The sequence below is a fragment of the Scyliorhinus canicula genome, chromosome 11 (assembly GCF_902713615.1).
Source record: "Scyliorhinus canicula chromosome 11, sScyCan1.1, whole genome shotgun sequence".
In the NCBI taxonomy this organism is placed as follows: Eukaryota; Metazoa; Chordata; class Chondrichthyes; order Carcharhiniformes; family Scyliorhinidae; genus Scyliorhinus; species Scyliorhinus canicula.
Window position 1 is genome coordinate 157,189,190 of NC_052156.1, and position 26,777 is coordinate 157,215,966.

Consider the following 26,777-nt stretch of genomic DNA (forward strand, 5'->3'; position numbering starts at 1 on the left):
AAATAAACAAATATTAGAAAAATACTTGGTCATCCCGGGTTAACTTTTGTGTGGGACTCAGGATGGGGAACCCAAACTGTCATGCCTGAAACAGTCATGAACATTAACAAAATCTGTTATTTGGGGTCCTACACCAGATATCAGTCCCTGCCACACCTTCCATGGTCTCCTGGGAGGAGCATGTGGTCTGCCTAGTGGGACTGCCAGCTCAGCCATCACTTCGTTGAACAGCAGAAGGTTAGAGGGGATGAATGGCCTTCTCCTATTCCTACCTGCCTATGATCCCTGAATATCCCAGCTGGTAGTCCTTAAAGGGACCATGCCAGAAGGAAACTGGAGGGAGCTGGTAAAGTGATTTCAGCAGGGCCGGGAGTATTTTTCATGTCTTCACAAAATCTTCCACTTCCAGCTGGTTCCTTGCCATGTCCAGCCATCAGGATTGCCACCAAAACCTGCATGGTGGCACGGTGATTAGCACTGCTACCTCACAATGCCAGGGACCCGGGTTCAATTCCGGCCTCGGGTGACTGTGTGGGGTTCGCATTTTCTCCGTGTGTGTGCGTGGGTTCCCTCCGGGCGCTCTGGTTTCCTCCCGCAGTCCAAAGATGTGCAGGCTAGGTGAATTGACCATGCTACATTGCCGCTTAGTGTCCAAAGATGTGCAGGTTAAGTGGGGTTAGGGGGGTTGTGGGGATAGGATAGGGGAGTGGACCTAGGTGGGGTGCTCATTTGGAGGGTCAGTGCAGGCTCAATGGGCCAGATGGCCTCTTTCTGCCCTGTAGGGATTCTATGGCAGGAAACAATGACTTCCAGCTGGACATTGCTGAGGAATCTCTGGGTTTCACATCCTCCTCGATCATTAAGCTGTCTTTTATTGCTATAAAAATGGTCGCAGCCTCTCGTTAATACCATTGGTCAGGTGGCAAAATCACTCCACCCACCACCCGCCTGCTGCCGGCTATATCTGAAAATGATCCGCAGTGTGTGGTCTCGCTGTGAACTTATTTGCGATTGCAACATGTTATGTGGCAGAGCCTGCCAGAAGAAATTGAAGGTCTGAGGTCTGAGGTCATGGCACCTTGAGAATCTCTCCAGTTGTATTTGTATTTGTGTAACATGCCAATTTCGCCAACCCATACTTTAAAATGGGAAAAATCGCAACGACTTCTACTATCTGTTGGTTCAAATCACAAAGTTGGTTTTGTGGATTGGCCATGTTAAATTGCCCCTTAGTGTCCAAAAATGTGCAGGTTAGGTGGGTTGGTCGTGATCAATGTGCAGGGTTATGGGGTAGGGCGGGGGAGTTGGCCTAGGAGGGTGATCTTTCAGAGGGTCTGTGCAAACTCGATGGGCCAAATGGCCTTCTTCTGCACTGTAGGAACTCTATGATTCTATGGTCGACTTGATACCAAGTTGGAGTACACAAGTGACCATTTTTTAAAGCTTAATTACAGGTCCGGCTATAGAACAAAGTCGCAGAGCATGGCAACGTTCCTTGCAAGTGATTGTCCCCTCATTCCTCCACATCACCCAATCCCTAATCACTCTCTCCATCTCTACTCAACCCTCTCCTCCATCCACACCCACTCTCCTTTCCTCTTTCCGACTCATTCTTTCCATCTGTCCTGATCCTCATGATCTCCTCCTCCCTCTTCCTCCACACTTCCCTTCCTTCCCTTCTTTCCTTTACCCCTGCTACCACTCTACCCTCCCCTCTACACACTCTCACACTCTCCACTACCTCCTCTTCTCCTCCCTCCTCAATTCTTTCCGTCCCCAATCCCTATCCCTATCCCCAATCCCTATCCCCTTTTCCGCACTGCTCTCTCCCTTTGTATCTCCCACCTCTTCTCCTCTCCCCATTCCCAGTCTCCTTTGCTCCGACTCTTCTTATCCATCTCTAGCCCCTTCCTCTGCTCTCTCCCTCCCCCTCCCATGTGCCTCCTCTCCCCTCCCGATTGGTTCCATTAATTCCCCTTCCTCCAACACTGCCGGTCCCAAAAATATCTTAACTCCCCATGTGCCATGTCAATGGAAGATAGATTGGTATAAAGTGAAGAATTTCTCTCAATTACACACTGTGATCAAACTCTTGAGCTGGAGACATTGCTTTTCCTTCACACTGCCTCAAAAAGCAGGAGTCCAAGCTGACTATTATAAAGCTCATCCCAACTCTAATAATAGTTGGATTTAAGCCATAACCAACAAGTTGGTAAAATAAGGAATAAGCTGCCAGGTTATATATTCTGATTTCTTTTCTATTCATACATGGAATGTGGGCATCATTGGCTGAGCCCATTTCATTGCCCATCCCTCATCCTTGAGTGCATTTTAAGAGTCAACCACATTGCTGTGGGTTCTGGACTCACACAAAGACCAGACCAGGTTTTCTTCCATAAATGACATTAGTGAACCAGATAGGTTTTTGCGACGATAGTTCCATCATTAGACTTCTTTCATTCATATTTCTAAAAATTGAATTCAGCTTTCACCATCTGCCAAGGGGGGATTCGAACCAGGGCCCCCAGAGCATTACCCTGGATCTCTGGTTTGGTAGCCCAGTGACAATATCACTGAGCCATTGCCTCCCTTGATTGTTTTTATAATTCTGTTACTTGCCTCTCCCTTCCCTCTGGTGCATCTGTGTTATTCTTCCTTGCTACAGGTCTCTCGGACCCGCACAAGAACTTCAGGACTCCTTCTGTTCCCAAGCCCATCTACCTCCCAACTGGTCAGATTCTTACTCTTGTGTCTGGGATTTCTCCATCTGCCTCCACAAAGGGCGCAACAGTATTTTGCAAAGACTGTTGGCAGGTGGAGGCTGGGACGTTTCTCCTTCTGCACGGGGTTTGCTAAATCCTTCTCATTCTTCCACTCATTTCTTGAGAAACCTCACAAAATGGAATAAATGAATCTTTTTCCAATTGGCAGTCAGTGACTAGCGGGGTATCGCAGGGATCTGTGGCGTGGTACGCTGCTGACGCAACAGAGAATCCCAGCAGTGGAGAATCCATCCCATAAAATTCTAGCAGGATTAGACAAGGTAGATTCAGAAAGAATGTTCCCCTTGGTTGGGAGTCCAGAACTAGGGGTTATAGTTTGAGGATAAGGGGTAAACCCTTTCCGACTGGGGTGAGGAGAAATTCCTTCACCCAGAGAGTGGTGAATCTGGAATTCACTACCACAAAAAGTAGTTGAGGCAAAAACATTGAGAAATTTCAAGAAGGAATTAGATATAGCTGTTGGGACTAAAGAGATCACGCGATATAGGGGAAGGCAGGATCGGGGTATTGAACTTGATGATCAGCCGTGATCATAATGAATGACAGAGCTGGCTCGAAGGGCCGAATGGCCTCCTCCTGCTTCTATTTTCGATGTCTGTTTCTATGTAACCTGAAGCAGGGTCTCTTCCCAAAACTAAAGAGGGTGGAAAGAGATTTTGGGGTACACACTCAACGTGGCCTAAAATTGGGCCTTCTGAGTAAATTGGATGAGTCACACATTCACCTTCACCGAATTTGCAGGCAAATTGCTTTAAATGTGTGAAAGCCATGAGGTAACTGGTGCAAGATTCGCTTCCAGAACTTCTATTAATGTGTGTTTGTGTGTGTGTCGTGAGTGGACGACAATTCTACTGACAATTCTGGGTCTAATCTGGTTTTTTTGCCTTAACTCGTTGGAGATAGCGCAGTTCGCCTTAATGACCTTGAATTAAAGATGGAGGAAAAGATAGTGAGAATTTTCACTTCCGAGTATTATTCCACCAAACTGTTGGAGAATGTGTGCATCTGTAGAAACCAGCTGCCTTTCATCAGCCTCAGCTGGAGGATTCTACTTGGAAGGGAATTATGAAAGCCAATGCCCAAAATGACAGAAGTTTTCAAGTACCTCTTCAAATTCATTATTGCTAAGTATAAGCAGCTCCTAGGTAAGGGAGAGGAGTGGTGAATGATGTGGCAGATGTCGGGGGGTGGTAGTTGGAATTCTGTGAGGAGAATTGCTGCTTCTTCCCATCCCACGTGTGTTTGCATTTAAAAAAATCAAAGCCTACCTTTTCAGTGACAGCTGATTCTTAACTGAAGCCTAGCTACTTCTCTCAGGACAGGGCAGTTTCTCTTGGAGGCCCTAAAACGGCACTAGGCCCTTCATTCGCCCATGGGGAGGCCTGAGGCCTGTTTTAGACCACCTCAAAAGCCACATGGGGTCAACGTGACATTGAACATCCTTTCAGCTGTGAAACAGGTCATATCTGATCCTGTGTTAGGCCCAACACTGACCATTTCTTCCCCTGTGTTCTCGGGGAGCTGGACTTGGATGCTTGAGCATCCTGAAGGTAGACAGGGAGAACGTGTCAGGCCTTGTAAAGGAGGAGAGAAGGAAGGATTTTAACAAGGGTAATCCAGAGTTCAGGGCCTGGGCAGCTGAAGGCAGGGTTAAAAATGGAGGGATAATGAAAATCAGAGGCCAGAGTTACAGGAGTGCTTTCACATTAATATGTTAATTTTGAATACTGCACACGGGTGTGATTCCAACCCAGATAACTGCCAGCGGGTGAGATCAATTCAAGTAGTGTTGTGGAAGTAGTTACTGGACCCTTCTGTCAGTGGGCAAAGCAGTAACGTACTGCATGGGTGATGTGACGATCAATTCACGTGAAACAGAGAGTGGATGTAAACTGTGGTTTTAATCGACTGGAACAGTGCCTGCCTGCGCCTGCTCTGCTAATGAGAGACGCCTACAGGGCTGCTGCTCTTTATACCTCCCCTCAAGGGGCGGAGCCAGGGGCGGAGCCCACAAGGGCATCAACCTGATACATTCCATGTAATATCGTACAATGGTCCATAGGTGGAGCCCACGTGGGCAACAGCATGATACAGTAACATCCATGGTGAAAGGTTAATACAATACGTTCACCACTTTGGGGAAATCTGATGTGTAAGTATTTTCTCTCTCAGCCATGGATTACTTAAGTAGACTTTTTTTTCACAAATTCACAGCAAAGCTTTAATTTTTATTGGCAGATTGAAACAATCAAGCATGTATCAGTGAAATTAAGACCTTTTCTTTGATTCTGTTCCAAACCTCTCTGCCTTTTCCTTCCAGACTTCCGTTGTCTGCCCTGCACTCTGGCGCTGCTGAATGGTATCAGTGTAAAATTCCACAAGCATCAATACTTCATTGAGCCGCCGTTTTAACTTGTAAACTAAGACAGTAAAATTTGACAGATTCTTCCTCTGTGGTAGACAACCTCGCCCAACAAGAATTAGGTGGATTGGCCATGTTAAATTACCCCTTAGTGTCCAACGGTTAGGTGGGGTTATGGGGATAGGGCAGGAGTTTGGGCCGGGGTAGGGTGCTCTTTCGGAGGGTCGATGCAGATTCGATGGACGGAATGGCCTCCTTTTGCACTGCAGATATTGTATTCTATTCTATACAAGTAAGGATCACTGGACAACAGTTGGGGGTTGTGTGGGGGCACAGGGTTTACTGTCGCAGCTTTTTTTATGCCCCCCTTCCGACTCAGGAGGATTTATAATATTTTCTTAGTTGCCTTAATGCCAGCAACCTGAAAATAAAAGGATTGAGGATTGTGCCTCCGATCTTCCTGCCCTTAGGAAGGATGTGGAAGCATTGGAAAGGGAGTAGAGGAGATTTACCAGAATGTTGCCTGGTATGGAGGGAAGATCTTATGAGGGAAGGCTGAGGGACTTGAGGCTGTTTTCGTTAGAGAGAAGAAGGTTAAGAGGTGACTTAATTGAGGCATACAAGATGATCAGAGGATTAGATAGGGTGGACAGTGAGAGCCTTTTTCCTCGGATGGTGATGTCTCGCACAAGGGGACATAGCTTTAAATTGAGGGGAGATAGATACAGGACAGATGTCAGAGGTAGGTTCTTTATTCAGAGAGTAGTGAGGACGTGGAATGCCCTGCCTGCAACTGTAGTGGACTCGCCAACACTAAACGCTTTCAAATGGTCATTGGATAGACATATGGATGATAAGGGAATAGTGTAGATGGGCTTTAGAGTGGTTTCACAGGTCGGCGCAACATCGAGGACCGAAGGGCCTGTACTGCGCTGTAATGTTCTATGTTCATAGTCCAGTGCAAAATGGGGCAAAGATTGCATGGGATGATCATGGCTACTGGAGGGGGCTCTATAGTATCATCTGAATTCGCCCTTTGGCTCACCAGCTTGTTTTGTTTCTCCTCCTTGTAATGCTACTGTTCCAGTAGACAATTGGTATTGTATTAAATGTACTTCTCTTTTATTATTATTCAGATACCAATATAACTGCTGGAAAAAACATTGGACTCATAGTCGGTAAGGCACAAACAAAGACAGCTTATTTCTCAGGGAACAAGAGGAAAATGGGGCAAATATCCCCAACTCACTCAACTGGGCAGAACTTATTTCACCTAAAAATGTAATTTATAAAAGTTATTTCAAAAGGGAAACAGAAAAGGTCATTTTTTGGCCCCGTCCAGAAAGGGAGTCTGTTCTGCCCTTCGTGTCTGTGCTAGCTCTTTGGGAGCACTGCCCAATTAGTTCCTGTCTCTCCTGCCCTTCTTTCACCATAGCCTTGCAAATTCTTTACTCGTAAGTATAATATTGGGCCAATTCCCTTTTTGAATGCTACTGTTGAAACAGCCTCCACCTGCCTTTCCTGAAGTACATTCTGCGTCAGACCACCTCACTGCATAAAAGAGAATTGTCCCTCATTTCCCCGCAGATTCTTATCTCTGTATCCTCTGAAGGTGCTAAGCAGGTGGTCTTGACTCATTCACTGATGGAGATGCCATTGTTCCTGTTGTGGCTGCAGCTTTTCCTTGTGGTGTAGTAGGATCAATAACCAGCAACAGGCCCCATGATTGAGTAATATGTAGGCCCTGAATGGAGCTGGCTGGATAGGCCAAAGGGTCTTTTACTCCATCAGGCTTTTCTGAGCTTTCCTTATTTGCGCATAGTCATCATAACTACAGCTTCCTACTCTTGTGAATGTAGCCTCTATGGTCCTGATGGTTTCAATATCCCCCCCTGTAATAAGCTACGTTGTGGGAGGGTGGGGACTATGCTCCGAGTGCAGTTCCTGGCAGGAGTATGCAAATTGAGTCTTTTAACACGAGGAGGCTGTTGCACTGCAGGTACTCCAGGTTTCTGGCTGAGCTGACCAGGAGACTTTCCCATCTTGCCGCCTGCCTTGGGTGCATCAGAAGAATTTGCAGATTGACAGCAAATTGATGGTTACAGCATGGAAACAGGCCCTTCGGCCCAGCTTGTCCGTGCCGGCCAGTTTCTGTCACTAAGCTAGTCCCACTTGCCCGCATTTGGCCCATATCCCTCCGTACCCACCCTGTCAATGTAACTGACTAACTTTTTTAAAGGAACAAATCGTACCCGCCTCTACCACTGCCTCTGGCAGCCCGTTCCAGATGCTCACCACCCTCTGTGTGAAGAATTTCCCCTCTGGTCTCTTTTGTATCTCTCCCCTCTCACCTTAAACCTATGCCCTCCAGTTCTAGACTCCCCTACCTTTGGAGAATGATGTCGACTATCTACCTTATCTATGCCCCTCATTATTTTATAGACCTCTCTAAGATCACCCCTAAGCTTCCTACGTTCCACTCTTCCCAGTCCATGAGTGAGAGCGGAAAGCAAGTCAAATGCAGCACCGACGGATCGGGTCTGGGTTTGTAGGGAGGGAGAAAAGAAATGAGACGTAGATAGGGAGGAGCCAGATCGGGCCCAGCTGCAGCCACAAGACGCCCCTCACGAACACAGCCTCTTAACTGTAGCCTCGCACAAACTTCTTGCCTCTAATTCACTTCGGGATATGTGCATTTAGAGCGGTTCCTGATACCTGAGATACGTTCTTAAATGGGAGGGATCAGGTTAAGCACAGCTTTTAGTAATTAAAACATTATAACCATGCTCCCCAACATGTTATCAGTGCAATGCGATGTTTAGAAAATGACCAATCTTCATGTGGGCCTGTGCCCGGGCTCCATGAACAGAGGGTAACCAAAGGGGTCTCTGCTTCCAATTACCTGAACTCCAAATACTTGAGCGCCAGTGTGTTTGTGGTTCAGTCAATATAAATGTCCCAGACACTACACGGGGACTGCCCTGTCTTCTAGCAGGTCCTTAGTGGGAAACAAAAGGCCATTTCTACTGCCTCAGCCAGGGCCTTATAGGTGGAAAGCCTCCGGAACCAATCCATGGCTCAGAAAACACTAGGATTGACTCAGCAATACTGCAGTCTGTCCCTCCAAATAGAAAGGAGCTCGGCACTAGGCCCGAGGCCTTCTAAACATCCCCCTTCTGCTGGTAACTGAGGCAGGCAACCAAGAACATGGGGCCTCATTAGCTTGTAGAAATCTCTGTCAAAGGAAATCAGGGGCAATGTAAAGGAGTTCTTGGGTGAGTGCAGCTGCAACATCACCCAAGAAGCCGGACACCGTCCAGGACAAAGCTGCCCACTTGACTGGCACCTCATCCACCACCTTGGACATCATTCACTCCCTCCACCACCAATGCCCAGCGGCAGATGTGCGTACCATCTATAAGATGCAAAGCAACAACGCTCAAACACTCCTTGAACAGCACCTTCAAAACCCCTGACCTCCACCACCTAGAAGGACATAGCAGGCACTTGAGAATGCCACCCCTCCGAGCCACTCCCTACCCTGATTTGTAATTACATCACCGTTCCTTCTGTGTCACAGGGTCAAAATCCTGGAGCTCCCTCCCTAACAGCACAGTGGGTGTACCTACATCGCATGGACTGCAGCGGTTTCAAGAAGGTGGCTCATCACTACCTTCTCAGGGGCAATTAGGGATGGGCAATAATGGCACAGCTATGCAATTAATCTTTAAAATCCCTGAAAGAATTTTTAAAAAGACACCAGTTAGCAGGAGCCTCCTGCACTCCATCCTCTGTTTCGTACCCAGGGCATGTTTTCCTGAGCATAATTGACAGTAAAATTGAACTTAATTTGTTACATGTCTCCCGCGGTGTGTGAATTCTTAACGCAGTTTCCCATTTAACAATGCTGACCTGACAATATTGTCTTTCATTCTCTTAACTGTAGGTACCAGTGCAGGCAGCTTGTTTTTCATCACAATATGTGTTCTACTCTTGCTTTGGGTGATTGTGTTCCAACACAAAATGTGAGTATTGTGGAGGCACTTTGTTGAATCACTATTTTTGTCGCATATCTGCCTCCAAAATCAATGCCAAACTCCAACAGTGAACACTCCACTACTAGACCCGGGGGCAGCACAGTTAATAATAATCTTTATTATTGTCACAAGTAGGCTTACATTAACACTGCAATGAAGTTGCTGTGAAAATCCCCTCGTCGCCACATTCCGGCGCCTGTTCAGGTTCAGAATGTCCAAATTACCTAATAGCACGTCTTTCAGGACTTGTGGGAGGAAACCGGAGCACCCGGAGGAAACCCAGGCAGACACGGGGGGATAGTGCAGACTCCGCACAGACAGTGACCCAAGCCGGGAATCAAACCTGGAACCCTGGCTATGTGAAGCAACAGTGCTCACCACTGTGCTACCCTGCCGCTTTTGCTCCGGCTATGAGCCAAGCAATGGCATGTTGAGATTTAGCTTCAATCAGTATCAAATTAGGAGATTTTTATGGCTCATGTTGCATAACCTCATTCATTTGAGATCAAACAGAATTTGGGCCAGGAGGAAGCAATTCAAACCTGTTCTATTATTCTTTAGAAACATAGGGGTTGGTGTAGCCCATTCAGCCCACCGAGCCTACTGCACCATTCGATTAAATCAAGGCTGATCATCTACCTCAAAGCTACTTTCCTGGGCTATCTCCATACGTCTTGATGTCTTTAGTATCTAGAAATCCATCGATGTCTGCCTTGGACATACTCAATGACTGAGCCTCCGCAGCCTCTGAGGTTGACAATTCCAAGGATTCACTGCCTTCTGATTGTAGAAATTACTCCCCATCTCAGTCTGCAATGGTCTGCTCTTTATCAGATCATGGCTGATCTCAACCCCAACTCCCTTTGCTCACTTTTGCTCCATGATGCCTTCATATCTTTACCTAGCACAAATCAATCTGTCTCAGTATTGAAAATCTCAGTGGTTGCAACAGGAGTAACTGGGGGCCATAATGTTAAGAAAATCACTAATACATCCAGTGGGGAATTCGGACAAAGCATCATTGTCCCGCTGACCCTCGGAACAGAGCCCTGGATTTACGTTTCATTTGAAGAATGGTACTTTCAACGGTACAACACTGCACTGGAGTATTAGCCTGGATTACTTGTTTTGGTGGGATTGGGGTTTGAACCTATAGCCTTCTAGATGGTACACCGGAGTTAAGGCTGACCCCCCCAGCAAAATGGCAAGACTTGAGGCAGTGAAAGAACACTCTCCAATAGTGCAGAGGTCGGAGAGAAAAGCGAACAGTAAGAGAGGCAGGTGATACCTGGGGAGTGCACGGCTGGAGGAATCTTGAATAAGTTCCTGTGTATCAGAGACCCTTTTCTGGTTGAATGGGTGGGTGGGTTTACCCACCCTCCCTCCCTTTATCCAGTTGAGTGACAAAACTTATCAAAATGCTTTTACTCGCTAAACCCTTCTTTTCTTTTTATTCAGTAGCTGTACCAGGTCACAAGAATATGAATTAGCACCAATGCCATCAACGGAGGTGCAAGCAGTGACAAATATAAATGAAACTGAGCCTCTACAGCAAGAAACAGAAAGCTGACCCTCATCACCCATTGAGGCGGATCAGTGTTATCCACGGCTATTCAGCACGGGCAAATACAGAGACAAGTCCAAGGGTGGCTGAAGGGATGAACACGTCAAAATTTGTATTTGTACATTAAGCAGAGCCATCAATTTTCTTTTTTAAATTACTTTTGTTTCCTGCCTCTTTCTGAGCCATATGGATACACTCCGTCCCTTCTAGCAAGAAGAGAGTAGGCCACAGACGCTAGACTGTTGCAATTGGGTTCCTCACCAAGCCTCCATCACTAACATGTATGGATCAACCAACAGAATGAATGAACCTGTGGACTTCCATTATGGACATGAATGTTATTCTCAATATGAAGCCATGCTACAAACCCATCGACTCTCCTTTAGATCAGATTAGTGACAAACAGGTGGGTAGAAGGATCAATGCTTTGAAATTAATTTTTCTGATTATTATATATAGAGATAAATATATATTTCTACTAAGTTTCCCAAAAGTAAAAATTGAGCCACATCTGAATTTCTGTATTTTTATACGACATTTCAAAGAACAGATTCTTTTTCCTCAAAATATTTTTATTTAATTTTAACGGTGCATTCTGTGGCAACCCAAAGACTGCTCTTGTATTTAAAGGGCATTGTTCACAATCATAGAACATATATAGAACATTACAGCGCAGTACAGGCCCTACAGCCCTCGATGTTGCGCCGACCTGTGAAACCACTCTAAAGCCCAGCTACACTATTCCCTTATCATCCATATGTTTATCCAATGACCATTTAAATGCCCTTAATGTCGGCGAGTCCACTACTGTTGCAGGCAGGGCATTCCACGCCCTTACTCCTCTCTGAGTAAAGTACCTACCTCTGACATCTGTCAATCAGACAATATGTTTTGACTGGGATGCTAAGCGGGCCTGTTTCCTGATCTTAATTAGCGGATTAGTGCTTTGATGTGAAAGGAATGGGTCCTTGCATTGTGTAATAATTTGAGAGGGACACATTTATGTTTCGGCCTTCATATTTATGAACATTTGTTGTAATATTGTTTATTGTAAATAAGAACAAGGCACATTGTTTTGAGCAATTCGACATAGGAGTTACCATTAATTGGAGTTGACATCTAAGCATTTAAAAGCAGGAGCTTCAAACAGCTCCTTGCCAAAATCTGAAGCCTCCGAAGAACTGAAAACTGGTTCATTTATTGAGGAGTACGTGATGGGCTGTTTAAAAGAAAAAGTTTCACAGGAATACAAAGCTGATTGGATTTATCACATCGGAAAGCTGAACTTTGGGGTTTGTTAAATCTAGAATATCATATTCAATCTGAAGCTCTATTAAGGGTTTACTTTCTGTACGTGCGTTTATGTATATCTGTAAATATATATAGTGCTTCATTATATTATTTAATTGTAAATAAATTTATAAGTTGCTTTAATCAGTGTGATAATATTCATTGTTTCGGAGGAAACATTACTCAACCCGAGATTCATGAAACAGCGAACAGGTCAACACCATTCATTGGAAACTGTCCAAATGGCCAGATTCAAAACAGATTTTTATTTCTCAGTGAATGCAATGAGATTAAAAGCAGATCTGTAATGGGTAAATTTGGCCTGTTTGTGTTTGGAGTGGACTGAGGGGATTGTTGGAAAATGGAGTGACATTTCCTGAAGCTTGGACCCAAATGCTTTCTGCTAATCAATTCCAGAAAGTTTAGTAGAAATGAGAAGCCTCACAGGTGGACTCTTATAAAACCTCTACAGTGCAGAAGGAGGCCACTTGGCCCATTGAGTCTGCACCGGCACTCTGAAAGAATACCCGAACTAGGTTCAATCCCCCGCCCTATCCCTGTAACCCACCTAACCTACACACCTTTGGACACCAAGGGGCATGATCCAGACTGCAAGGCCTCACACGATCCTGTTAGAACACGAGAGGTGCTCCAAATCTAGTGAGAAATGGCCTTGTCGCGTCACCGAATCGGGCATGAGGCTGTTTGATCACACCCATGTTTATTGGGAGATATCAATAATTGAGCACGATACTGAATGTTTTATCTCAAGAATCTCAGGGACCTACATTTATGGTAGCTATGCCGTGTGTTAAATATCTGCCATGATAAAATCGAGTGGTGCAACTGCCTGGAGATGGGTGAAAGGTTTTGGTCTTGCGTAGGTCCAAAGTGTGGGAGGAACATTATGCTTCGATTCTCCTTTTTGGCTTATCTCTTGTCCTCCTTTTCAAGCAGTATATCTCCTGTTGGTAATGATGGTATGACCTTAGTGTCAGCCTTATGAGTCCTCACATGTTGAGGAATGTCTTAAAACTATTGATTTTTATCTTTGGTTGCGTTGGGGTTTTGGATTTGAGATTTACAGGAAATTTAAGGACTTGCCGATAAACCGTTAATTGCAATGTACTGTCATCCATCTGAGGCACGTCGGAGAAGTGAATATTTCTTTGATTTTGAAGACAGGCAAGAACCCAGAGGAGTGTGCTTCCTATAGGCCAATCTCACTTCTGAATTTTGATTTGAAATTGCTGTCCAAATTGTTAGCACGGCGATTTATGGGGAATTCTCCCATTGATCATCCTGGGTGATCAGACTGGGTTCATAAAGGGTCAATTGATTATCCCCTTACTAGAATACTTCTTCCTCACTGGGGTATAACTTTGTTGTGAGTCATGAAATATTCTCATAAACGTCTGCCATTGCTCATCAACCCTCTTTCCTGCAAAACTCCTTTCCCAGTCCACTCCAGCCAACTCTGCCCTCATTCCTTTATAATTACTCTTATTTAAGCGTAGCACAGTTGTTTCTGACCCAAGTTTCTCACTCTCAAATTGAATGCTAAATTCTACCATGTTATGATCACTGCTTCCTGAGGGATTTTATACTCAGATTGTTTATTAAACCGTTACCAAATCCAAAATAGCCTGATCCCTGGTTGGAGCAGTGTGTCCCAAACAATAATATCAGAAGGCTATTGGATGATATCCCAAGTCTTCAATAGCAGGTGTTGGATGGGTTAATTATTTCCCTGGATGCGGAGAAAGCTTTTGACTAAGTGGGATGGAACTACTTGGTTTACACATTGCTGAGATTGTTAAGGAATGGGTTAGGAGACATTCCAATTAGATGTCTCATTTATGTTAAGTATCCAATAATTGACACTGATATGTAAAGGGACTTCAGGTGGCCTTTGGAGCATGTGATGTGGTGATAAGAGTTTTGTACAGTGTGTGTTAAAGGAAAATAAAGGTGTTTGTGAAAAGGAGCAGAACTCTTGACTCTACTCAACAGCAGCCATTTGGGTTGGGAGAGGAACATGCTAAGTGGGTAGAGGTGCTGTATCATAGGCCCTTGGCAGCAGTGCTCACGAATGGTTATAGATCTGAGAATTTTTGCCTTCAGAGAGGGACCAGACAGGGGCCCCCTTATGCCCCTTGCAGTTCATGTTGGCTATGGAACCTTTGGCGGAGGCTGTTGGACAGAAGCCTCTAGCTTCTGGGCTGCACAGTGGGTGAAGGGTAGATATTGCTGTGTCTTGTTTCCCCAACTACAGCCACAGGCCAGTGGAGGCAGGAACAGGCCAAGGCTGGAGAGCTGGGAGATAGGTTGCAGCAATCCTACAACATCAGTGTAATGTCACAGGTAAGTGATTGATAGGCGAGTACTTTTTCTTCTCGATTTTGTTTGTCACGTGTACCAAGGTGCAGTGAAAAGTATTTTTCTGCAAGCAGCTCAACAGATCATTCAGTACATGAAAAAAAAAGGAACCTGCTTTGAGATTGAAGGCTAGGTGGAAAGAAATTAAAAGCTAAAGATCAGTAGCAAAATTCAAAGACAAACTGAAAACAAATTAAAGAAAATAGGGGTGCAGGGTGTAATTGATAATATGGAAAGATGTGTCATTTGGAACATGGAAGTCTGGCAAAATCTGGTCTGAGAGAAACACAAGAGAATGTAGGGAAATATCCCACAAAGGGTTAATAGCAGCTGCAAAGAGCAGGATTATAAAATGCAGATTCCTTCTCCCAAACAGGATTTTTGTATGAAGCTAAAATCAATGGCTCACACCTTCATGGAAATTAACTATCTTAGTAAGCATCTGGAAAAGCATGGATGAGGGTTTCACTTTAGTTGGGTGATAAATGTAAACCTTTCAAGTTATAACCAAGTGGATTTTTAGCATTACGCTAAAAGCAATGTTTCACACCTTCATTGAAATTAACTATCTTAATAAACAGCTGGAAAGGAAAGGATGAGGTTCAGTTGAATTTGGTGACAATTCTAGGTGTGAAATTCTGCTAACACCAGGAAAATTAAAAGAAAATTGGAGACTATCAGTCTACGAGAAACATAATTTAAAGCCAAAATCAAAGTCAAAATTATGAGCTGGAGACACAATTCGAAAATAAAACTATAGAAATGACAGGAACCAAACCAAAATTCACACCTCTATTGAAACCAAAGCATTTTTGAATATCACAAAGGAACTTTGAACATCACAAAGGAAACAATGTAATCAGAAACCTGAGAGGTGAGGTCAAGTCAAAATAAATACTTAGTTGTATTAGAAAATTTAGATTAAAGGTACCTTTTACAATCAAAGTGAAATAAAAGTTACTTTACAATAAAGTCATAAAAAATAACTGTTAGAAAGAGAATATAAACCCAGAGACCAGAGCAGGAACTACCAGAACTCAGAGAGAGGAGAGAAGCAGAGAAGGAACAAGAGAAGCAAGCAGAGTCAGCTTACAGTCAACTCGGTCTTGGGAAAGATGAGACATAGCAGCCGAGCTAAAACAACTAATACATCTAAGGAAGACTAAAGAGGAGGCAGAGTCAGCTCAGAGATAGCCAGCAGAGCCAGCTCTCACAGCTCAGTACATGGGAAAGATAGGACATAGCAACCAAGCTCACCAGCGAATACATCTAAAGAAGACCAGATTTTAAAAAGATTGGTTGTCAAGGTGGGCCTGAAGGTCCCTTCAACCAACTAGAAGGATCCAGAAGCAAGATTGTTTTGTCTTTCTGTAAAGAAAGTGATTGCAGTTGTTAAAAGAAAAAATATAATAATAAAGTAACTTAAAAGTTTTCATCTGAAACAGTGGTTATTCCCAAGTCTACTTTACTTACTTAGCAATGCGGGACCCAGGATCGATGCTACTAAGTGGTAAGTAGATGAAATCTTCGGTGAAGGTATGGGTTATACCGGGGGATAACTTGAAAATATAGTTTGACCTGAATAGCACTCACCGAAGCCTGCATCGGAGTCAGGGAGTGAGAATCCTTGTTCACCATTTGGAATGTCGGCCCTTTTTGGTATAGGGGGAGTTTTCAACAACAAGGGCCAGGTGGTTTATAATCTCTGGATTTAGCTGAGCCAAGTGCAAATCGACATAGGGTACATAAAACGAGGGGTGAATACGTGGCTCAAAGATTGGTGTGGGAGGACTGGGAGTCGATTGTGGGGCACTATCATCCGCACTGGGGAAAGTGGGTTGTACCACTGGGATGGTCTACATCTGAACCGTACTGGCGCCAGTTTTCTTGCAAACCGCATAACTCAGAAAGTAGTGAGGTCCTTGAACTAAATGGGGGGGGGGGGGCTGTAATAGAGGGGGGCCTGTTCTGTAGCGAGGTACAAAGCAAAGGAGATGACAGCATTACTGGGCAGCCATTTTGGTAACGATACCCAGGGTGTGACAGGAAGGGACAGAGTGTACAAACATTCTTTTTTAAAAAACAGCAAATCGAGTCAAAAAGGGGGAAAAAAATAGTTACAAGGTAAAAAATTAATGGCTCTTAAACGTATGTAGCAATTGACACAAAATAAATGAATTAACGGCATAAATTAAGGTTAATCGGTATATTACAGAGACGTGGTTACAAGGAGATCATAACTGGGAACTACATATTCAGGGGTGTAACATTTCATAAGGACAGGAAGGAACCAGTGGTGGGGTAGCTTTGTTAATAAGAGATGGAATAAGTACAATAGCAAGAAATGATCTTGGATCGGAAGGTGTAGAATCCATATGGGTGGAGGTAAGAAATAACAAAGTAAGATGACACTGGTGGGAGTAGTTTATAGGCCCCCAAACAGGAGGTATACTGTAAGAGGGAGAATAAATCAGGAGATAAGGTCTTGCAAAAAGGCAGTACTTTGATCATGGAAGAATTTGAACTTCATGGAGATCGGGAAAATCAAATTAGCAGAGGTAGCCATGAGGAAGAATTCACAGAGGGGCTGTTTAGCACAGGGCTAAATCGCTAGCTTTGAAAGCAGACCAAGCAGCACGGTTTGATTCCCGTAACAGCCTCCCCGAACAGGCGCCGGAATGTGGCGACTAGGGGCTGTTCACAGTAACTTCATAAGCGATTTTCATTTCATTTTATTTCACTTCATTTCAAGAGTGTGTTTGGGACACACTGCTCCAACCAGGGACCGGGCTATTTTGGATTTCGTAAAGGTTTAATAAACAATCTCGGAGTATAAAATCCCTTAGGAAGCAGTGATCATAACATGGTAGAATTTAGCATTCAATTTGAGAGTGAGAAACTTGGGTCAGAAAAAACTGTGCTACACTTAAATAAGGGTAATTATAAAGGAATGAGGGAAGAGTTGGCTGGAGTGGACTGGGAAAAGAGTTTTGCAGGAAAGAGGGTTGATGAGCAATGGCAGACGTTTATGAAAATATTTCATGACTCACAACAAAGATACACCCCAGTGAGGAAGAAGTAGTCTAGTAAGGGGATAATGAATCATGGTTAACCAAGGAAGTGAAGCATAATAATAAACTGAAAGAAAAAACATATAATGGGGCAAAGATTAGTGGTAAGCCAGAGGATTGGGAAAGATTTAAAAACTGACAAAAAAAGAGATGTACTATGAGGGTAAACTAACAAGTAATATAAAATGCACAGCAAGAGCTTCTTTAAATATATAAGGAAGAGGGAGGCAAAAGTAAACATAGGCCCCTTAGAGAATGAGACTGGGGAATTAATAATGGGGTACCAGGAAATGGCAGATGAGTTAAATACTTTGCATCAGTGTTCACGGTGGAAGACACAAATAACATTCCAAAAATACTAAATAACAAAGGGGCAGAAGGGGGAAGGAAATAAATACAATAACAATCACTGGGAAAAAAGTATTAGGGAAACTAATGGAACTAAAGGCGGGTGAGTCCCCTGGACCTGGTGGGTTGCACCCCAGGATATTAAAGAGATATTATAGAGATAGTGCTTGCACTGGTAGTAATCTTCCAAGAGTTCTTAAATTCTGGAAAAGCCCCAGAGGATTGTTAAACTGCTAATGTAACACCTTTATTCAAAAAACGAGGGAGACAAAAAAAAACCAATTATAGGTCAGTTAGCTTCATTTGTGTCATTGGGAAAATGTTAGAGTACATTATTAAGAATGTAATAACAGATCATTTAGAAATACATAATATAATCAAGCAGAGTCAGCATGGCTTCATGAAGGGGAAATCATGCCTGACAAATGTATTGGAATTCTTTGTGGTGGTAATGAGCAGGATAGATGAAGGGGAACTAGATGTAATACATTTGGATTTCCAAACAACCTTTGTTAAGGTCCCACCCAAAACTCTACTTAATAAGATAAGACTCTATGGTGTTGGGGGGAGTATATTAGCATGGATAAAGGATTGGCAAACTAATAGAAGACAGAGAGTTGGGGTGAGGGGCATTTTCAAAATGGCAGCCTCTAATTAATGGATTGCCACAGGGATCAGGGCTGGGGCCAAAATTATTTGCAATATATATTAATGACTTAGACGAGGGACAAAAATGCATTATTGCCAATTTTGAGGCTGACACAAAAATAGGCGAGAAGGCAAGTGGTGAGGAGATAGGAAGAGTCTGCAGAGGGATATAGACAGCTTAGGCGAATGGCCAAAACTTGGCAGATGGAATACAATGTAAGAAAATGTGAAGTTAAGCACTTTGGTAGGAAGAATAAAGGAGCAGATTATTATTTAAATGGAGAAGGACTGCATAAAGCTGCAGCACGGAGGTCTTTGGGTGTCCTCAAGCATAGATATGTAGAAGATAGGAGCAGGAGGAGGCCTTTTGGCCCTTTGAGCCTGCTCCGCCATTCATCTCGATTATGGCTGATCATCCAACTCAATAGCCTAATCCTGCTTTCTCCCCATAGCCGTTGATCCCATTCCCCCCAAGTGCTGTATCCAGCCGCCTCTTGAATATAGATACACAATATAAATCACAAAAGGCTAGCAGGTAGTTAGGAAGGCAAATGGAATGTTGGGCCTTTATTTCAAAGGGAATGGAGTATAAAAATAGTAAAATCCTGCTGAAACTATACAAGGCACCAGTTAGACCACAGTTGAAATACTGCGAACAATCTTTGGTCCCCTTATTTAAAGGAATTTTAGAATGTGGCATTGGAGGCCATCCAGAGAAGTTTCACTAGGTTGATCCTGGTACGGAGGGATTTTCTCATGGGGAGATATTAAGTAGGTTGGGCCTGTACTCAGTGGAGTTTAGAAGAATGAGAGGCGACCTTATTGACACATATAGGATTCTCAGGGGGCTTGACCGGGTGGATGCTGGAAGAGTCTGGGACCAGAGGGCATAATCTCAGAGTAGGGGGTTGCCCATTTAAGACAGAGATGAGGAGGTATTTATTTTCTCTGAAGGTAGTGAATCTGTGAAACTCGTTACCCCAGAGAGCTGTAGAGTTTGGGGTCGTCAAGTACGTTCAAGGTCATCATTAATTTCAGATCGTTTTTTATTTAATTCAGATTTCTGGACCACTGGTTCAGTGACAATACCACAACACCACCACCTCCCCCTTGTAGGTGGTGGACAGATTTTAGGGTTGTTAGGAGGAGGTGAACAGAACAATCACTATACATTCACTGAAAGTAGCAGCTTCTAGAAACAAAGATATACAAATATAGAAAATATCTTTATTGGCTGTAAATAGTAATTTCTTCAGGGAGATTTACATTTAACATTTCAAAAACAGCAGTCATAACTTTATATAAAAGTTGATCTAAACCAGTGTAGAATGTCGAGGAAATATTGGATATTGCATGGAGTCCAGTTCGATTTTGCTGGATTTTTTCATTTTATTTATATACACACTTGACAGCACCAAAAATCAATTCGTTTAGGACAACCCAGTAGAAAGAATGTTTCACGGCCTTCTGATTACTTCCGAGTCACTCAGCCCCACTCCCCCCCCCCCCCCCCCCCACAGGATCAGAATCGAGAGGATGGTTCGAGGGGAGTCACAGCTCCGTTCACCCCGTTCTACCTCGCCAACCTCACCAGCTCTGGGGGTGCAGTGAGGTAGGCCATTGGGCCAATCCGCTGCTTTGCGCACGCGAAGCAAAGTGGACCTCCAGCGTCTTCGCCACCACTCTGTCACATAACAGGAGCAAAGCATAGAAGAGAATGAGGCAACAACAATGTTTTAAACAGCACGCAGCAGTAAACTGAAAGGCATTCATTTCCACACCACCCCCATCCTGCCCCTTGGATATCATTCCACAGAATGTGGGCACGTTTCATGTCTCCCCCCCCCCCCTTTCCCACCCCCAAGCCTTTTTGCGCCCGTATGTCTCAATTTCCCCTCCACTTTCCTTCTTCATTGGGGCCCTCCTGTACTTTAATACATGGCTATGAATCAAGACAGCAAATGTCAGCTACTAGCTCACAAGTTTCATCAGTGCCAGCCCAATCCCGCACAGTATTACAAAAACTGTTATTCATTAGCGGTTTCAATATTGGCTAAAGATTATATAATGCAGTCTAAATAGTGCCAAGCAATAGAAGTGTGCTATTGAACATTATGCTAATTCATTTAAATATTTACTCAATAAAGTTGGGACTGTAGAATATTCTGAAATGGGCCTTTTGTACAATTTTTAAACCACATCACCGAGCGAAGCACAGCCCAGGCTGCAGACCATTTGTTGAAGATGCTGCTTTTTCACAAAGTCCAGGGCTATTTTGTCAATTTCTTGGCCTTCTCCACAACAACAGGACAGGGAGACACTTTGAGAAAGGCATGGTTGGAACAGCATCAAAATGGATGAACAGTTAATCCTACAGCGTTTGCTACTTCCTCTTAATGATCAGCAACTGAAGCCGTGGTTAATTTTGTTTGCACTTACTGAAGGTGCAGAGCACAGCTTGAACAGTGCGACTGCCACTAAGCTGAGCTGAACTAATTTACAGCAGGGATGTTCAGGGACTCTATTGAGCAGCTCACTGCCTTGACCAGCTGAGACATCAAGAGAGTGGCAAAGGCCCATTCTTAATATGTGGACCTGGACAGTGAGTGCCGAAGACTATTCTGTCATTAAGGCATCGCATTCACACCTTCTCCTGTCCCATCACGGCTTGACATCCGTATGTTCCCTTTTTCCAACACAAGGGACTGCCCCTTCCAGCAGGGAGCAAGATTTCCTTTTGCTGGTGCTGGGATGAGGTTTGAAAGGAGGCCACCAGTTGAAGCAAACGGCATTGACTGGGAATAGGGTGTAAAGCAGGGAGGATGATGGCAACGCACTCTCATTTTACGGCAAAATGGATCGCTCACCAAGCCATTCGGGAGGAACCCCCGGTGCCTCCAGAGACCTACCATGGGCGCAAACCTACAGCCGCCTGTGCCCAACACTTCTGGAGTAACAAGTTGGCTCCAAGATCACACGCCTGCCGACGGAAGACTGACTCAGATTCAGTAATCAATACCCAAGCCAGGGGAAATGCTTCGGAAAGCAGAAGCACAAAGGGACTTGGGAGTCCTTGTTCACGATTCTCTTAAGGTTAATGTGCAGGTTCAGTCAGCAGTTAAGAAGGCAAATGCAATGTTAGCATTCATGTCAAGAGGGCTAGGATACAAGACCAGGGATGTACTTCTGAGGCTGTATAAGGCTCTGGTCAGACCCCATTTTGAGTAGTTTTGGGCCCCGTATCTAAGGAAGGATGTGCTGGCCTTGGAAACGGTCCAGAGGAGGTTCGCAAGAATGATCCCTGGAATGAAGAACTTGTCATATAAGGAACGTTTGAGGACTCTGGGTCTGTACTCGGAGTTTAGAAGGATGAGAGGGGATCTTATTGAAGCTTACAGGATACTGCAAGGCCTGGATAGAGTGGACGTGGAGAGGATGTTTCTACTTGAAAGAAAAACTAGAACCAGAGGACACAATCTCAGACTAAAGGGACGATCCTTTAAAACAGAGATGAGGAAGAATTTCTTCAGCCAGAGGGTGGTGAATCTGTGGAACTCTTTGCCGCAGAAGGCTGTGGAGGCCAATTCACTGAGTGTCTTTATGACTAAGATAGATAGGTTCTTGATTAATAAGGGATATGGGAAGAAGGCAGGAGAATGGGGATGAGAACAATATCAGCCATGATTGAATGGTGGAGCAGACTCGATGGGCCAAGTGGCCTAATTCTGCTCCTATTTCTTATGGAATGTGTGTAGGACTCAACAACGGTACTGACCAGTTAGCCTGGCTCAGAGACAGGAACTGGAGAGATGGAGCAGAGACTGGAATTCTTCCCTTCCACCTTCACGCTATCACCCAACTGGATAAATCAGTCCTACCTGGATGAGCTCAGTGGTTCAAGAAGGCAGCTCACCACCACCTTCCCGAGGGCAACTAGGGATGGGCAAAAATGCTGGTCCAGTGATGCCCACATCCCGTAAACCAAATTTTTAAAAGCTGGTATGCTGTGTTTTCATTTTAATTACTTAAACTGCAACTAATGTGTGTGGGGGGGGTCTTTAAGTGGCTATTCACTAATTCATACGCAGGGTCTCTGGGCCTGAAGGAAATATGGCTGTGGGGAGAGCACACATGCTTCAGAAAGCAGATTCTGTTGTGCTGCTATCTCAAAGGTTTGATTTTAAATGAGGTGCATTTTTATCACGGAGCAAACTGCAAAACTCAATTTATTAACTCAGCATCAGGCGAGGCCATCAGGCCTCCTCTTGGATTTGAGTGTGTGATAGTGTGGTCTCTTTAAGAGGCGAGTGTGTGATAGTGTGGTCCCTTTAAGAGGCGAGAGTGTGATAGTGTGGTCCCTTTAAGAGGCGAGTGTGTGATAGTGTGGTCGCTTTAAGAGGCGAGAGTGTGATAGTGTGGTCCCTTTAAGAGGCGAGAGTGTGATAGTGTGGTCCCTTTAAGAGGCGAGTGTGTGATAGTGTGGTCCCTTTAAGAGGCGATCCTCACGGGCCACGTGACACACCTGAGGACCTATGGTGACAGAGCGTGCAAACTCGAGCCTATCGGGTGCTAGGGCGTGGACCCGGGAGGCCTCCGAGACCTGCAAACAAAAGTCAGATGCAGGTCAGACAGACTGCACCGAATTCCCAAAATAACCGATGACTCCAGTGAATAGGTTTGTGGAACACCCGGAAGAAACGTTCACTGATTATAAGCTCAACATTGTGACGTTAAACAAGACACCCCCCCCCCCCCCCCCCCCCAATTGAAATTGTCCTTATTGTTGATGGCCACCCACTGAATATGGAGGTCGATACAGGTGCTCTGCCACGGTGGTGGGAGAACAGACGTGTGACTATTTACAGGGAAGGCCGCAACCCTCGAGGCTCAACAGTACAACGGCTACTTTAGCCACCTATACCGGGGAAGCCCTGAAGACAATGGGCACAATGTCAATACCAGTGTCCTATCGGCACCAGTCTGCCCATTTGCACTTCATCGTAGTAAAAGGACCGAGACCAAGACTTATGTGGCAAGATTGCCTGAAGCAAACCAAGCCAAATTGGCGGGAGATATCCAGTATCATGGACGGGATTTACCAGTGAGAATCTGTACAAGTACCAGAAAGTTTTCAGAGAGAGTTGGGATGCATGAAAGGAGTAAAGGCCAAAATCTACATCGACCCTGATTCAATATTTGTTTAGAGCCCAATCGGTGCCCTATGCCCTGCATCAAAACGTTGGAACTGGAATTGAAATGTTTGGAAGACATGGGGAGAATTAGACCGGTACAGTTTTCAGAAGGGGCAGCACCTATAGTCCCAGTATTAAAGCCAGACCGCACAGTAAGGATTTGCCAGCAATTACAAAATAACTATGAATGGGGATGCTCAAATGGCTAGATATCGTATTCCTAGGACAGAGGACCTCTATGTAAAATTGGCAGGTGGCCTCAAGTACACGAAATTGGATAAGTCACGCTTACTAGCAGCTTGAGTTGGAGAAAGACTTGAGGAAATTGGTCACCATAAACACACACAAGAACTTATTCCAGTACATGAGGTAACCCTTCGGTATTTCATCTGCCTGTGTTATATTTCAGCGCACGACGGAGGGCCTTTTACAAGGGATCCCAAAAGTTGTCCTGCATCATAATCTGGACGATGTGACGGAGACATCACCTGAAGACCTTAGCAACAAAATGGAAGAAGTCCTCAGGACATTGAAAGAAGCTGGTAAACGTGGATACGCTAAAAGTGCATATTTCAGGCAGATGAGGTCACATAGAACATAGAACAGTACAGCACAGAACAGGCCCTTCGGCCCTCGATGTTGTGCCGAGCCATGATCACCCTACTCAAACCCACGTATCCACCCTATACCCGTAACCCAACAACCCCCCACCCCTTAACCTTACTTTTTAGGACACTACGGGCAATTTAGCATGGCCAATCCACCTAACCCGCACATCTTTGGACTGTGGGAGGAAACCGGAGCACCCGGAGGAAACCCACGCACACACGGGGAGGATGTGCAGACTCCACACAGACAGTGACCCAAGCCGGGAACCGAACCTGGGACCCTGGAGCTGTGAAGCATTTATGCTAACCACCATGCTACCGTGCTGCCATGTTTAGGATTCACAGTAACAGCAAAAGGCGTTGCATGCACCGAGTTGAAGTCCTTCTTGGGGAAGGTCAACCACTGTGGCTGTTCTTTACCCAACTTAGCGACAGCATTGTGCCTGCGTGCCCGATCATCATGCACAATGCGACCGATTTTTAAAAACATTTTCGCAGAATGCACATGCACGCCAATAATCGGGCACGCATGCGCAGTGGGCCACTATTTTTTTTAAACCATTGCAACTTTTTGTTTTACAAGTTCTGCAGTGGTTTTTATTCATTTATTTTATTCATTTAATTTTTTTTTCATTTATTTTATTCTTTTTTTATTACAAGTTCAGGGGGGGTTTTATTCATTTTTTTCATTTATTTTACTCATTTTATATTTTTTTACAAGTTCGGGAGGGGGTTTATTTGATAAAGACTCCATGCTTTCCGACACCGGAAGGCTTCACCTTCATCCAACAGGTTCCATTGGAGGAGCGTGTACGAGGGCCAGAGGGACCCAAAACCTTTTCCTCCGTTTTTGTCAGCAGCAAACAAGGTAAGAGAAAATGGTGGGTCGCGAAGGTCGGCCGGCGTGGGTCGCGAAGGTCGGCCGGCGTGGGTCGCGAAGGTCGGCCGGCGTGGGTCGCGAAGGTTGGCCGGTTGGTAAAAATGGGTCCCCGGAAAAAAAGTTTGAAGAACACTGCCTTATAGCATACGGGCGGTACTTTCCCATGAGATGGACGATGGTGCGGAGCAGATAGAGAGAGTTTGCAGCCATATATGTCATCATGAAACTCCACTGATATGTTAACGGCCGTCACTTCACCATCATCTCGGTCCATAAGCTGTTACTTGAGCACTTCCGCGAGGATAACCGATTCCACTGATCGCAGCAGCCAGAGTACAAAGACGGACATTATTGTTGTCTGCGTACAGTTACACATTACAACACAAATCAGGTTCGCAGATCTCAAATGCCGACGTTCTAAGCTGGTGTCCATTTCCACAGACGATGTCTTTGCCTCCCATTCCATGGGAGATAGTCCTTGCTCCAAATTGTTTTTAGATACTCTGCTCATTTTGCGGACCATAACAACATGTGGATTGACAGGGACTCGGTTTTAGCGAAGGTCAAAAGAATGGTGCTAACTGGCTGGCATTTTGATAAGTCAATGGGAGCCAGGCCCTACCTTCAGTGAAGGGAGAAAGTTAGCTGTGAATATGAGGTGCTTTTGTGGGTGCAGAGTGATCATGCCATCCCGGAGGCAACAGTCATTTCTCCAGGAGTTGGACAGCATGTATCCTGGCCAGACCAAGATGAAAATATTGACTAGGAGCTACATTTGGTGTCCAGGGATAGACAGAGACAGAGAGTGTAGTCAACAATTGCGAATATTGCCAAGCACAGCAGATCCTTCCACCTGCAGCTAAACTGCTCCCTTGGGAGTGGCCGGGTTGCCTGTGGACGAGGTTCCACATTGACTTTGCCGGCCCTTTTATGGGAATTACTTTTTTAATCATTGTGGACACCCACTTAAAATGGTTGAACGTCCAACTCTTGCGTTCAACGACTTAGTCAGCCACTATCGACAAGCTGCCACAAATTTCCACAACACACGTCATCCCAGAGGTGATTGTTTCTGATAATGGCACCGCTTTCACAGCCAAAGGGTTTCAGCGCCTTATCAAATCAACGGTATCCACCACCTTATGGTCGTCCCCCTACCACTCTGCTTCCAACGGGTTGATGGAAAGAGCAGTCCAAATCTTTAAGGCCTCAAAGGGGAAGCAGTCTAGCCCACCATTGTTGTCCCCACAGCAAGACTTGTGGGCCCAGTAGTAGTCACCAGTCTGCCAGCCCACCGATTCGACGGCGGCAGAACCAAGGGTTTGCCACGGGGATTCGGGGAAGATGCTGACACCGATTCATCTTTGGAATCAGTAATTTCCCTGCCGCTGTTGTGGACTCTGGTACCTCCCAAGCATGGCGGAACAAGTTACATAGTTGTCCCCGGATAGGCTGACTTTATGAACTTTGCCCATTGGCTCCCTCACGGAGAATTCTGTTGACTGTACGTAGTTGTATATAATAGTTTTTCTTGTGAATTGTGAGGGAACTTAAAAGGGAGGAAGAACGTGATGGTGTGGTCCCTTTAAGAGACGATCTTTCACAGGCCACGTGA

The 26,777-nt window shown here is 44.9% G+C and overlaps 2 protein-coding genes across 6 annotated transcripts in view; one reads left to right on the forward strand and one right to left on the reverse strand.

Moving 5' to 3' along the window:
* LOC119973541 (interleukin-15 receptor subunit alpha-like) overlaps positions 1 to 12,180 on the forward strand; it is a 67,364-nt gene extending 55,184 nt beyond the window's left edge. For all 4 annotated transcript variants that reach the window (XM_038811826.1, XM_038811827.1, XM_038811828.1 and 1 more), the window contains 3 exons: positions 6,282 to 6,323; positions 9,092 to 9,170; positions 10,641 to 12,180. In XM_038811826.1, the coding sequence (XP_038667754.1) occupies positions 6,282 to 6,323; positions 9,092 to 9,170; positions 10,641 to 10,752 (233 nt within the window). In that variant the 3' untranslated portion in view covers positions 10,753 to 12,180. The remainder of the gene's footprint in view (positions 1 to 6,281; positions 6,324 to 9,091; positions 9,171 to 10,640) is intronic.
* Positions 12,181 to 19,689: 7,509 nt separating this feature from the next.
* fbxo18 (F-box DNA helicase 1) overlaps positions 19,690 to 26,777 on the reverse strand; it is a 59,027-nt gene continuing 51,939 nt past the window's right edge. For both annotated transcript variants that reach the window (XM_038811832.1, XM_038811831.1), the window contains exon 21: positions 19,690 to 20,166. In XM_038811832.1, the coding sequence (XP_038667760.1) occupies positions 20,056 to 20,166 (111 nt within the window). In that variant the 3' untranslated portion in view covers positions 19,690 to 20,055. The remainder of the gene's footprint in view (positions 20,167 to 26,777) is intronic.